The sequence below is a fragment of the Populus trichocarpa genome, chromosome 17 (assembly GCF_000002775.5).
Source record: "Populus trichocarpa isolate Nisqually-1 chromosome 17, P.trichocarpa_v4.1, whole genome shotgun sequence".
NCBI lineage: Eukaryota > Viridiplantae > Streptophyta > Magnoliopsida > Malpighiales > Salicaceae > Populus > Populus trichocarpa.
Window position 1 is genome coordinate 3,021,872 of NC_037301.2, and position 12,390 is coordinate 3,034,261.

General features: G+C 35.0%; 1 protein-coding gene across 3 annotated transcripts; it reads right to left on the reverse strand.

The window, feature by feature from the left end:
- Nucleotides 1-440: 440 nt before the first annotated feature.
- On the reverse strand, nt 441-8,040 carry LOC7472526 (protein EXECUTER 1, chloroplastic). Of its 3 annotated transcripts, none has more exons than XR_002978745.2 (12): nt 7,477-8,039; nt 6,611-6,727; nt 6,440-6,505; nt 5,927-6,033; nt 4,523-4,604; nt 3,183-3,896; nt 2,954-3,077; nt 2,606-2,775; nt 2,091-2,165; nt 1,875-1,967; nt 1,466-1,615; nt 441-841 (listed from the first exon to the last, which is right to left on the reverse strand). XR_002978745.2 is itself a non-coding variant. In XM_024588999.2 (12 exons), exons 1-11 carry the CDS (start codon nt 7,867-7,869, stop codon nt 1,523-1,525), a joined length of 2,034 nt encoding a protein of 677 aa, XP_024444767.1. In that variant the 5' UTR covers nt 7,870-8,039; the 3' UTR covers nt 441-841; nt 1,512-1,522. The 3 variants fall into 3 exon arrangements, 2 of the variants coding, with proteins under 2 accessions (XP_024444767.1, XP_024444768.1); XM_024588999.2 differs by having other exon boundaries at nt 1,512-1,615; XM_024589000.2 differs by lacking the exons at nt 441-841; nt 1,466-1,615; nt 1,875-1,967; nt 2,091-2,165 and having other exon boundaries at nt 2,627-2,775; nt 2,863-3,077; nt 7,477-8,040.
- Between the last annotated feature and the right edge of the window lie 4,350 nt (nt 8,041-12,390).

Consider the following 12,390-nt stretch of genomic DNA (forward strand, 5'->3'; position numbering starts at 1 on the left):
TAAAGATTATCTAACTTTATATTTAAAATATTTGTGTTAAAACATTTTACTTTCATAATATTTTGATATTTTATTTAAGTTAAATTATTTTAAATTAAAAATCTATTTAATCTTGATTATTTAGAAATATTTTAAATTTTAAAATTATATTTATTTAGCATTGTGTTTGTATTGCATAATTTATCTTGAATTTGAATCATATTTATTGAATATATATATAAACAGTATAACCCCAAAACAACACGCTCACCGCTCATGAATCATGATTTTGTTTTTCTTTTGCAGGAGCTGATGCATCATGTAGGCCTTTACATGGCAAAAGAAAGGGGAGCAGCACATTTACAAAATAACTGGTTGAGGTCGCATTTTTATTAATTTATTATTTAAGTGAAAAAAGAGATCGGTACAAAGCACTTGATTGTACATGAGCCCGTTCAAAATGCAACAAGCTTGTCCAGCAACTGCTCTATAAAATAAACCATTAAACCTCGAATACACTGGTCTCTGCATCTGTGTTTTCACATACCAACTACATATATCAATATCATTACCGAAGTAGCATCATAATTAATACAAGTACTAAATACTACTTCGAAATTGAGAGGCAGTATGGCAAAAATTAGCATAGGCATAATGAGCCGATGGAAAGAATTGCCTCAAAATCATGCAGTAAAAAAGGCTGAGCATCTACCACATCTCCAAGCTTTCTGGGTTAATTCCAGTCAGTAATAAGCTTACAGGTGCAATAGTCAGTTGATAGTGCATTGGACAGGGAAAGATTTCTAAGCCTCCAGGCCTGCTCAAGGTGGAGAACATACAGGTAGCAAAATGCCATTCACGACTGCAAAAAAATAAAATAAAAAAAGATCAACAAAAGATTTCTTACAGATTACTGCATTAAAAAAGCATTATGGAACATCCTATGACAGGTTCAACCTTTTACGACAAGACATTTCACCAGTTAAAAGTGCAAATCACCAAAGAAACAAAATGTTTTTCTTACATTTTGTTATCATCAATGACAATTAAACATGGAAACACTTGTTGAAAGGAGATGAGAGCTTAAATAGGGAAGGTAGTAGCGTCAACAATTTGATCACATGCAACAAACCAACTTTCTGCAATAACAATGACTTCCCGTACAAGCAACATAGGACAGCATGACATTCCTGCAGAGTAATCAGTTCCCATAGACTATACCAAATCAATGGCCACTGCTGACTAGACTCAAGCAGTTATCTAAGTGCACATGCAAAGTAGTAATAAAGAACAATGCCATTGGATCAGCGCTTTCAAGATGAGAACTAATCACTCATATCTGGAGCTGACAATAGCATGCAAAAGTAGAATGCTAGGCAGTAAGATCAACCAGTCATCCAGCAAAAGAGCAAACAAAAACTAATTATGTATCTTACGGAAGATTCACCAAAACTAAAATGATTTATTTTAACAAGGAATAGCATACCCAACCAAATACGAAGAAAGAATAGACAAGCTCAAGTATAATGTACACGATGAGCATCTACTGTTGAAGCCTCAGACGATTGAAGAACACCAAGAAGTGATATTCAGGAGCCCAGTACACAAATCCAACAACAGGCCCCCCTTTAATGTACTGCAAGAAAAAAAAATGGAGAAAGAATGAGAAAGAAAGGAAAGGAAAAATGTCCCGATGAACATTCTATTTAGAAAAAGAAAAGCATGGAACATAGTTCGGAGGAAAACATATATCAGATGCAGCAGCAACAACAACAACCTAGGGTCAATCCCAAACTAGGCGTGGATTGTGGATCCTTTTCTGGGACTGGCGATCAAATACCAAAAATTTTTTTGGCAAAAAAGAAATTAAACAGGATAATCTAAAATCTGAACACCTTTCCATCAAGAATAACAAGTTCACCGTCAACCCATCGATGATTTCGGAATCCTGGCTCAGCAAGCTTCCCTTGTCCTTTATATCGAGCAATCTGGTTTGCAAATAAGATCTTGAGAAGTGCTTCAACAAATAGGAAATAAAAAAAGCACATAGGCCTTTGCAACGAGAGAAAAATGGATTTAACTACACCAAACTTCACAAGCTAACAACACACCACTCCAAATTCTTCAGGAATGATGCCTCTATGGGGGAGCTGATATCTTTTCCCAACCTTAGCACGAAATGCCACCTGTAAAATCCATACAAGTACAGCTGTTAGGATCAAGGCAGACAACCGTGATACAAATATAAAGGTTCCACGAAGTGTAGTACCAACAAAATGAATCACCATATTATTCCTAAACCTACACCCACAAGACCATAACTGATATTTTAACAATTTTCCTTGCAAATAATCCATGACTTCTCTTTTTATTTGGGAACAATTAATCCAGGACTTTGATTACAAAGCTTCTAAGCAACACAATTAGCAAAAGTATGCAAATCAACTTGTAAGCATCATGTGGCTGAAGAAGGTTTGCCCAAGGAAATTGTTGACAGATAAGTTGTACAACAAAATCTACATTACCACAAACAAAAATACATGTTATGCTCAAAGGCAAACCAAATAATATGTCGCAAGAATCCTATCCAGGTATCACAACGCAAGTATGAGACAAATAAAGGTACCTGTCCAGCAGGTACATAAGGATCTCCAGTTAATTTAACAGCTTCCACATATTCATAGAACTCTAGATTAGAGGACTCCTTAGTCCCATGATCTTCTTGCCACTGACCAAATTTACGTTGCAGGTGTATGACTTCTGAGGTGTACAGCCCATGTGCACCAATATATAGTCCTGACAAAATTAATTCAGTATTATGCTCAGACTCAAACTTTGGCTTAGGGAACCAAATATAACAAAGTGCTGAGAAGATTCCTAAACCATGACAAACAAGACGACGATAAGCTGAAACTTAGTAGCATCTCCTAGAGCCATAGTAGCTCAGAATTTAACAGCCTGTGTAACAAATCACCATTTAAAGGATCAGGAGATGTTGATATCTCAATTCGATGAAAAGTTGTTGATCCAGACAGTGGTTGACGGTTTTGAGCCTGACTGAGGGTAAGACTTATTAGTTCACCAACATCTTTCAGCACCTGTACTTCAAGAATAAAACAAACAATTAAAAGCAAATGGTGAGTTGATCTCCTACTCAAGTTACTCAAGTTGTACAAAGATATGACCTTAGACATTGAACCAACCTTCAAGGGTATCTTCTCACTACCAATGAATTTGGCTAGATCAAACATTACATGGTCCACACTGCGTTGACCTCGAAGCTTAGCTTTTCTGTCCGCTGAAGCCAGTTCCTTGGCATTTTGTTGGTTTACTTCTTTCTCTATAGAAAAGGAAAATGACTTGCGTCCCTTTCTGTCTAGCTTAGCTGGTACTCTAATGGAGCCTTTTGCAGGAACGCTGCCTGAAAGTTTCTGTGCAAGACCCCCAACAACAACTTTAACTGCAATTTCACTTTGATTTTCATCATCAATGATCCCACGACCAGCATCCATTTCAATTTCATCTCTTTCCTGGTCACTTTCACCTTTGCCATCATCTTCTGCTTCCTCACTTTCTAACTCAATATCCTTCTCATCATCTTCTTCATCAATTATTTGCTCTATCACCTTAGATATAAAATCCTTGTCCACCTTTGCTGGTGTTGTCACTTTCAAAACCTTGACCTTCACACCAGGAACCATATCTCTCAAAATGTTCTGAAAGCCAGGCAGTCCCTCAGCTAGATCAGAACCATCTTCTGTGTCATCAGCATCATCTACCTCTTCAGTACTCACAACAAATAGGTCACTTTTATCTTCAGTTGGCCCTGGTGGATTCAAGCGACTGGTGGCACCCGAAGCTTTAGAGGGCAAGGTAGAAGGATCTTGGAAAAGTCCTTTCCTCTTCAAATACACAGCCTACAAAATTAAACAAACCCCATCAGACACTATTATCTAACTGCTCCTGCACATGGAATGTAGATGTGTGACTGCAACACACTTAACAAGCATATAAAATGCACCTACAAATATATGCCTGCACATTAATCATCAAGCAGCATCTATCCTTGCTTAGATGCAAGCACTCAGTCATTATTTTTTGAAAAAGAAAGCATGCTAATGATTCAACCACATAATTAGCTAGCTATATTCTAAGGCCAGGGAGCCTTGCAGAATGAAGATGACAGACAAGGAGATTTTTGGAAATAATAATAATAAGAAATAGCTTCTTGGTGAAGCACTTGAAGCTCTAAAGGTTAGACGTTCACATTCTCAACAACTATAACATTATGTCAACAAAAAATAAACCAGCCAAAGCTTTGCAATGTAGAACATTAATTATAAACCATAATAAAGGGTAAACTCTAAAACCAGGAACTAAGCACAATTTCTTTTCTTTTTTTCAGGTGTAAGTCTTCAATTTTGATGACTAAAATTTTGCAAAGTACAAGAAATCAAAATAATCTCCAAGCATCAAGTCAAAGCCCGAGTTCATTGCATAAGGTACACAACTCAAAAAAAATAAAAGAATAGAAATAGGATACCTGTTCATTGTATTCCCCTTTCTTATTCGTTGTAAGAAAGATCTCAAAAAGGGGTACCCCCACTGCAGCTGTAGCAAGCTGTCTGAAAGAAAAGATAAGTTAACAATAAACCTCCAAAACAAGGAACAATTGACAGGAAGCAATTGCACGTGTAGAGCAGCAGGGCTTGTCACAGGCTTGCTACGTGAAAAAAGGTTCCAAACAACAAGCATGCATCAGCCACATTCTCTGGCATTTAAAATGTGCATACATTTCAACTAAAACATCACAGGAATATCTTGAGACAAATATCTAGCACAAAAGGAAATCTATAATCAATTGCACTAGAACATAATACTTTGACACCTAAATTCTAAAGAGTGCCTGCAATACACCACATAGCATATTGTTTAATAGAATTGCCACATATCATAAGGTTTCAGTAATACAGTCTGTTAAGAAGGCATCATTATTGTCTAAACCATCTCTTCTATTATTTACAGGCTGGTTGTCCTTGATTACTGTTCTCAAGTTGATATGCAAGCTCAATTTTCCATATTCCGTTTCCAATTAACAAGTAATCCATTCACGTCATTAACTACATGCCCTGAAAGACTTTTCCATCAGGGTATAAGAAAGGGTAAATGAAAAAAGAGTACACGCTCCTCAACCAATCCGGTCCATGCCTAACCAGGCTTGCAAAGATCAGGACCATGATAAACTTTAAAACAGTGACCAGCCACAAGCTTACAAAGTGAATTTTCCTCACCACTGATAACTTCTGGACATGCATGTCGATAAAAACACAGAAATCCAGGCTAATAATATAAGACTAAAAGATTTTTTTAAAGAAAAAAAATAACATCATATAAATTGATCTACCTACATTATAGCTTTCCCATTTAGCCATGTGCATGCCCATTTGTATTTGTTCTCATCAATCTCTTCTATCAGCGATGACAAGACATGGAACCAAATATGTTAACAGTATTTTTTCAAGGTATCAGCAATAAATATATTCACTACATAAAGAGCACTTGCCAAGCACTGCACAAAAGATGCAAGTTTCCTGAAGTGTAACATGGAGCACCTGAAGTGTTCTCAGCATACAACAAACTGTTGATAACTTAGTTGTTAGGTTGTTATTTGATGATTATATGATTTTATTTCACTTTTCTCGTCAAGCTACAATCAGGACATATGATGGAATTAACCAAATCATGTAACACAAAACCGAGAACTGTGACTTGAAACCACCAAAACCTAAGAGTATGGAAGACATTAGCTGAAACAGGGGAATTATTTATCAACAAGACTTCAGTGAAAACAAAAAAAAAAACACCAAAAATAGCCTGCTAGGCTCTTCACTTTTAATATGAATGTGAAATTAAAGTGAAACCCTCTAACAAGCATGTGAATAATTACCGTGGACTGTAACTCCTTGCTACATATCTTCCATGCTCTGCGGTTATACGTATAATCAGACCATAAGGATCATCAACATCTTCAGAAATTCCAGACCACCATCCCACCTGAAACCCAGCACAAGGTAAAGGGAAAATTTTGAAACAGAGACTTGATAGGTAGCATCAAAGTTACATATTTAAATGCCTAAGCAGAAAATCCCTTGAAACTCAGAATACTTTGCTACTTATTTCCAGAAAATGAAAGGTTACAATAAGAATCCTATAAACAAAACAGAATAGCCCTTAAGGAACCAAACACTTCACACCTACAGAAAAAGAGAACCAAAAACATGAAGATGCCACTCTAGCAAGTCTCACAAAGTTTTCTGAAATATTCAGCAATGTTTATGTAGCCTGACAAGGCCCAATGCAATGTACAGCAGTTATTGCACTTACAAAAATGAACATATTTCATATATTAGAAATTGTGTGTGTACATTGATCAAGTAAAAAAGAATTTGTGTGAACTTACCAATCCAGCACCAGCATTATCTCGTAAAAAAGCTGCCTCCAGGTAACGCTCTTGTGCTAATGCTCTCTGAATCAGCCAAAAAAAAGGAAAAAGGAATAAAAACAAGAAGACTGAAGAAATTTAAGCATTTTATCCCTTAGGTAAACCATACTTGCAAGTCAAATTACGCACATTCAGCTGTGACATCACTCTGCCAACAGTATCATTTGAAGCTGCAGCTGCAATTGCCACTTTAAGCCTAGCGGCATCTTCATAATCCTCTCTGTTTACAGCGTTGCCTAACTGTGACTGCAAGAGAGAGCGGGGCAGGCGAAAGGTTTCAGCATTTAATAGAAAACCCTTATTTATATAAAGTTGCACTCTTTCCTCCATTCCGTTTTGTTGCCAACCACACAAATCAATAAAACTACAAGCTGTGTAGTTTTATTGCCTGCAGTATCAGTCCCTTCTGATACAGTCCAAGCAAGAAGCATGAAGCATCAACTTTCCAGCAGGCACAAATTCCCCAAACAAAAAAGCCAACAAACTGCCCCAGTCTCAAATTTCCCATCTTTTTTGACAATTTCTAACCACAATTCCACCCATAAAAACAATAACACATGCAATACAACAAGTCATTCAAAATTTACTTTGAAAACCCAGCTGATGAACACAAAGTTCCAATTTTCCCAGTTAAACAATAAACTATAACGCTGGAGAAAAAAGCAACGCTTCACTTCCTAATCCCAAATTTCCAATCTTTTCGCACTTCTCCACTTCCTAATCTCAAAATTTCAATCTTTTTCACACTTCTCAACCATAATTCACCCAGATAAACACTAAAGCATGCATGCACACTCAACACACAAGAAATCATAGTTCCAATAAAAAATCATAAAAAATTAGACTTCCCACCCTCAAACCCCATCTTTCCACACATGCAATAAATGCAGCTAATTGATTAAAAACATAAAGAACATAAAATTTCAATTTCCCAATCCAAAATATAAACCACAATCCAAAAAAAAAAAATTTTTGATTCCCCACACCAATTTTACCTTCAAAAGGGAAACAAGGCGTTGTTGTTCATCAACTTGATCAAAATGCAATCTCCAGCGATCCCAATCCCACACAGTTCCATCATCCTCCTCCTCCTCCTCTCCAGTTTCTCCCTCCATAACCCCTTTATTGCCAACTCCCTTCTTAGTTGGATTCATATACGAATCGAAACTCTTAATCGCATTCTTAAACACAGCTTGCAACGCAGCGTCCCATCGCCACTGAATCGAAGGATTATTTGAAGAGTCGGTGCAGCGACAGAGAGTGGAATCAGAAAGAAGCCTAGAGAGAGGGTAGCGAGAAGGGAATTGTGGTTTTGGAGAGGGGTATGGAAGTCTTTTCCTGGTTGTGAAGGTGAGTTTGTATGGAGATGGTGGTGAAATAGAAGCCATGGAGAGAGAGAGGGTGAGGATTGTGGGTGAAATGGAGAGATTGGGGGCGGGGTGTGGAAGGGAAGAGAAGGGTGATGGAGAGGGTGTGGTGGTGGTGGAGCTCTTTAAATGGCTGTGGACCACTTTGAGATAAGCATCATCATCATCAATTTTTTTTCTTCTTTCGTTTTTGCCTAAACTGTGACAACGTGTTTGATTTGTTAAATACTGTTTGGATTTTTTTTTTCAGGCCCAGCTCTAGGCACATGTCTTGACGCCTTTTTTTTCTTTACCGCGCCGCCTAAGCTCAAATTTTTACTAACCCAGGATTTTTAGCCAGGATTGTATTTTATATACATTTCTAATTTGTATAAAAGTTTTTTATGAATTATTATATTTTTATCTTATTAATATATATATGTATATATATATATATATAAGATATATTTATTTAATATTAATATTTATATAAGAAATATTTAATTCTTATTAATACATGTGTAATGAATTTTTATTTTCTATTAGAGCCTGTTTAGATGTGTGATTGCTGTTACTTTTTAAAGTATTTTTCATTAAAAAAATGTATCAAAATAATATATTTTTTATTTTTAAAAAAATTATTTTTGATATCAACGCATCAAAATGATCTAAAAACACCAAAAAATATTAATTTGAAGCAAAGAAAAAAATAATTTTTTTTTTCAAAAACACTTTTGAAAGACAAAAATAAACATGACCTTAATATTATTAGAGTGAAATAATTTATCAGTCGTAAAAAATAACGTTCAGGGTTATAAATACCTCATAAACCATTTAGAGAAAATGTTTATAATTTTCTCATTTTAAACATACACACATAACATCATTTTATCTTACAAAGCATTTATCACATATTAAAAATAAACAATATTGTTTTTAGAATTTAATATTTTTTTGCATATTATTTATTATATTTTTTTATAAAAATATTGATTTAAGTATTTGAAAGTCTTTAAATAAAAAAAAACAATTACAAGTATTAAAATTCTTACATCAAATTGCCACCTTTTTCAATTATGGAAAATAGACCAAGGATTTCTATGTCAAGTTACTACATTTCTATTTTTTTATTTTTTTGATTAACGTGGGTGTCCGGACCAGCTTGCGCACACCTCGACTAATCCCACGGGCCTTGAAGTTAACGATCATGTAAGCCTCCAGTGGCCATCATATTAGCAAACACAGGGCTCGAACCTGAGACCACAGGGAGAGCAAACCCCTTCATCCCAAACTCTTATCACTGGACCACCTACTGGATGGTTAAGTTACTACATTTCTTAATCACTGTGAATGAATCAAATAGCTAATTAAGCTTATGAAGGTTGAGAACATTATAAAGAAAGTTAAACGGTGTGGAAATTTTATTGTAGCTCTAAACATAGATTATTATGGATTTCAATAATAAATTTTACTGTGAATTGCGATAGTGAAATTTACATGGGTATGTTGTGTAATTAAAAGAACCATGAGGGCGTTTTATTATTTTCATGTTATATTTTTTGTTTTTTAATCGAAAAGTTGTTGGCACGTGTTCCACATGCCACATCGAGATGGCGGCGCTCGAGCCATTAAGGAGACACGTGAAACGCTTCCCGATGGTCAAATCTGGTCATTCGCCCTCAAAATAGATGCGCAGTCGTGTCTTCTTCCACATGGTGCGACGCGTGTAGCCATATCATTGTTGGATTGTCGTCAGTAATCAACTACTAAAGTGCATAATTGTCTTCTCATTGTTTGTTCTTTGTTTGGATCTGGCATGACTGCCAGACCTTACCCTTTTACCTTTTATCTTTTAGTGACTTAAATTTAAACTTTTGGTTTAGGGATATTTGGGTCTTTTCATCTTACTCAATGGTCATTAGAAGATTATTTGGGGGTGTATGAATCTTTTTCAATTTCTCACACAGTCAAAGTACTTTTACCCCTAGAGTCAACAAAAATTAGAACTATTGACTAAGGGCTTTTTTGACTTTTCACAATATTCATAACAATAAAAAGATTTCTTTGCTCCTAAGATCAAAAAAGGATAGACTGCCAAAAAAAAAGTATTTCATGTTTTTTCAATTTCCATATACAGTATAATAATGCTTTTAGCCTTAAGAAAAACAAAAAAGTAGCTTGCGTCTAACGTTTTTGCCACACATAAACGTCTTAGGTTTGACACCTACGCCGGAACCAAGCTAATTGGGTCTGGCAACATGCAAACCCAAGCACTATGAGTTGAAATGGTTTCCAAACCTAATGTTTTTGGGTTTGATACGTCTACCAGACCCAAGACTAGACATTTGAATTTAACACGATGGTTAGATAAAAAATGATTAAAAGATCCTCTAAATTCTTAATATATTTTTAACATTTAAAAAAATAATATTAAACCACTGCGAACATTATACTAGGATATTACATCCACATATTGTTTTGTAGCAAAAACCAAGAGAAGAGCATGAGCAGCCCTCTCAGGCTCGCCATAAATTCAAAGGACAAAACACTTTAGAAAGTTGTCTATTATGATAAATGACTTTGATTTCTACGTTAAAAGGTTTTTTTTGATAAATCAAAGTAAAAGATGGCTTACTACAATGAATCCACTGTTTAGAACTTAGGTGGTGTGGAATATGACGTTAGATAAAAGAGAAGGATATGCCAACTGAAAATTATTTTAGTATGGAAAACCAACTTCTTTGAATGGATTGTTCAACGAATCTATACATATATGATACTGATCTACGAAAAACAATGGATATCTCACTAATTATTGTATAAACTTTATCATTTTTCTTAAATCATCATCATCAATGTTTTCTACGGCTTTTTACCTAACTTTCATGTCGAATTAAGTTTTATAACTATCCATTAGTGTTTTTTTTTATTGAAAATTAATTAGGGTTTAAAACCCAAAAAAAATTATACTAAATGGGAAAAAATAGATCTTATAAGATCATATTATAAGGTAAAAAACAACTGTGATGATGGATTTGAATAATTTAATAATCTTTATTAATTGGATTTCTAGTAAGGACATGATTTGTTAACCAGTTTGTTGCTGTGTTAGCCTCCTCAAAAATATATTGTATTCAGACCTCTAAGTTTTTTATTATTATTATTAATGTGGGTGTTTGGGTTAGCTTGCGCGCACCTCAACTAATCTCGCAGGCCCTGAAGTTAACGACCATGTAAGCCTCCAGTGACCATCATATTAGCAACCACATGGCTCGAACCTAAAACCACAAAAGGAGCAAACCTCTTAGTCCCAAACTCTTACTACTGAGCCACCTACTAGATGATTAACCTCAAAGTCTTTAGCTATAAGCTTTCTTGTTTTTATAACTAGGGTATAATTTGTATCTACTTAACGGTTGACTTTGATTACAAGCTCAACCATCAATGAATACTGTTCATTTTCGAATCGGACTATACATTAGTGTTGAAAGCAAATGTCAACCATCAAGTTAACCTTTTTATTATTATTCCAACTCGTTTGATTGTCCATTCACAGCCATTTATGAGTAATCCCAGACATTCAAGCTGATCCTTCACATAAAGAGTCACAAATGGTTCATTCAATGTTCTTTATTGTCATTCAAACTTAGTGCATCAACAGATGAACGATGCTCGGATATTTACAAACATGAACACACGTACGCTACGAGTATGAACTTATTTCAGATTATCATTTAAGATACCATGGAGCTACAACTTGTATTTCTGCAGTTGGAAGTTTGCTCAGCACCTGACATTACAGAGACTTGTGTAACAGGGGATCGGAGATGACTTGGGCCTCGAAGTCTGGCTTCAAGTAACGGGCAAGCATGTCAGCATACAGCTCGTTCCGTGCAGTCATTCGAAATCCCTCTCTGAGCTGCCTGCAGAGGTTTAGATCCATGTCTGAGATCAGTAGTCCATCCTTGTAACGTGAGAGGGAGGGAGTGCAAGAAGCATCTGGAACTGAAAAATGGCTAGACCCGTGGAAATGGCCAAAACCTGCATGTTGTGGCTTCCCGTCGCCTGAGGTAATTGGATTAGAGAATATCTCAGTTCCAAAAAATCATTTGTCACCATCTCTAGGTATACCTATAGTTGGTGATAAAATGCAAAATTATTTTAGTTTTTACCATGACGAAAAATCATTTTAGTTTTTCATGCAAGTCAAAATTATTTTAATTAAATTTCTGAATTTAATAATTTATTGAATTTTAATATAATTTTATTATTTTCAGATTTTAATTATATGTGTGCATAAATTTAAAATATAGGGATGAATAGAAAATTTATGAACTCTTTCATTCAAATGAGTTAAAAAATAATGCAAGACCATGACCAGGTGTGTATATATATACACATGTATAAACTAAAGATCTAATTTAATAACTCTATAGATTTTAGTTATTTTTTGTTGGCCTATTTTAAGTTTTTTAGAGTTTTAATAGTCGAAATAAAATATCATTTAAGATACTATAATATATATATTATGAGTGATTTAATAAGTTTAGTTTATATTATTTA

Coding starts and splice junctions, on each gene's coding strand:
- LOC7472526 (XM_024588999.2), bottom strand. CDS start 7,869: ATGGCTTCTATTTCACCACCATCTCCATACAAACTCACCTTCACAACC. Junction 6,034..6,439: donor ATAATGCTGGTGCTGGATTG/GTAAGTTCACAC, acceptor GCTGGGTTTCAG/GTGGGATGGTGGTCTGGAAT. Junction 4,605..5,926: donor GCAAGGAGTTACAGTCCACG/GTAATTATTCAC, acceptor CTTTTCTTTCAG/ACAGCTTGCTACAGCTGCAG.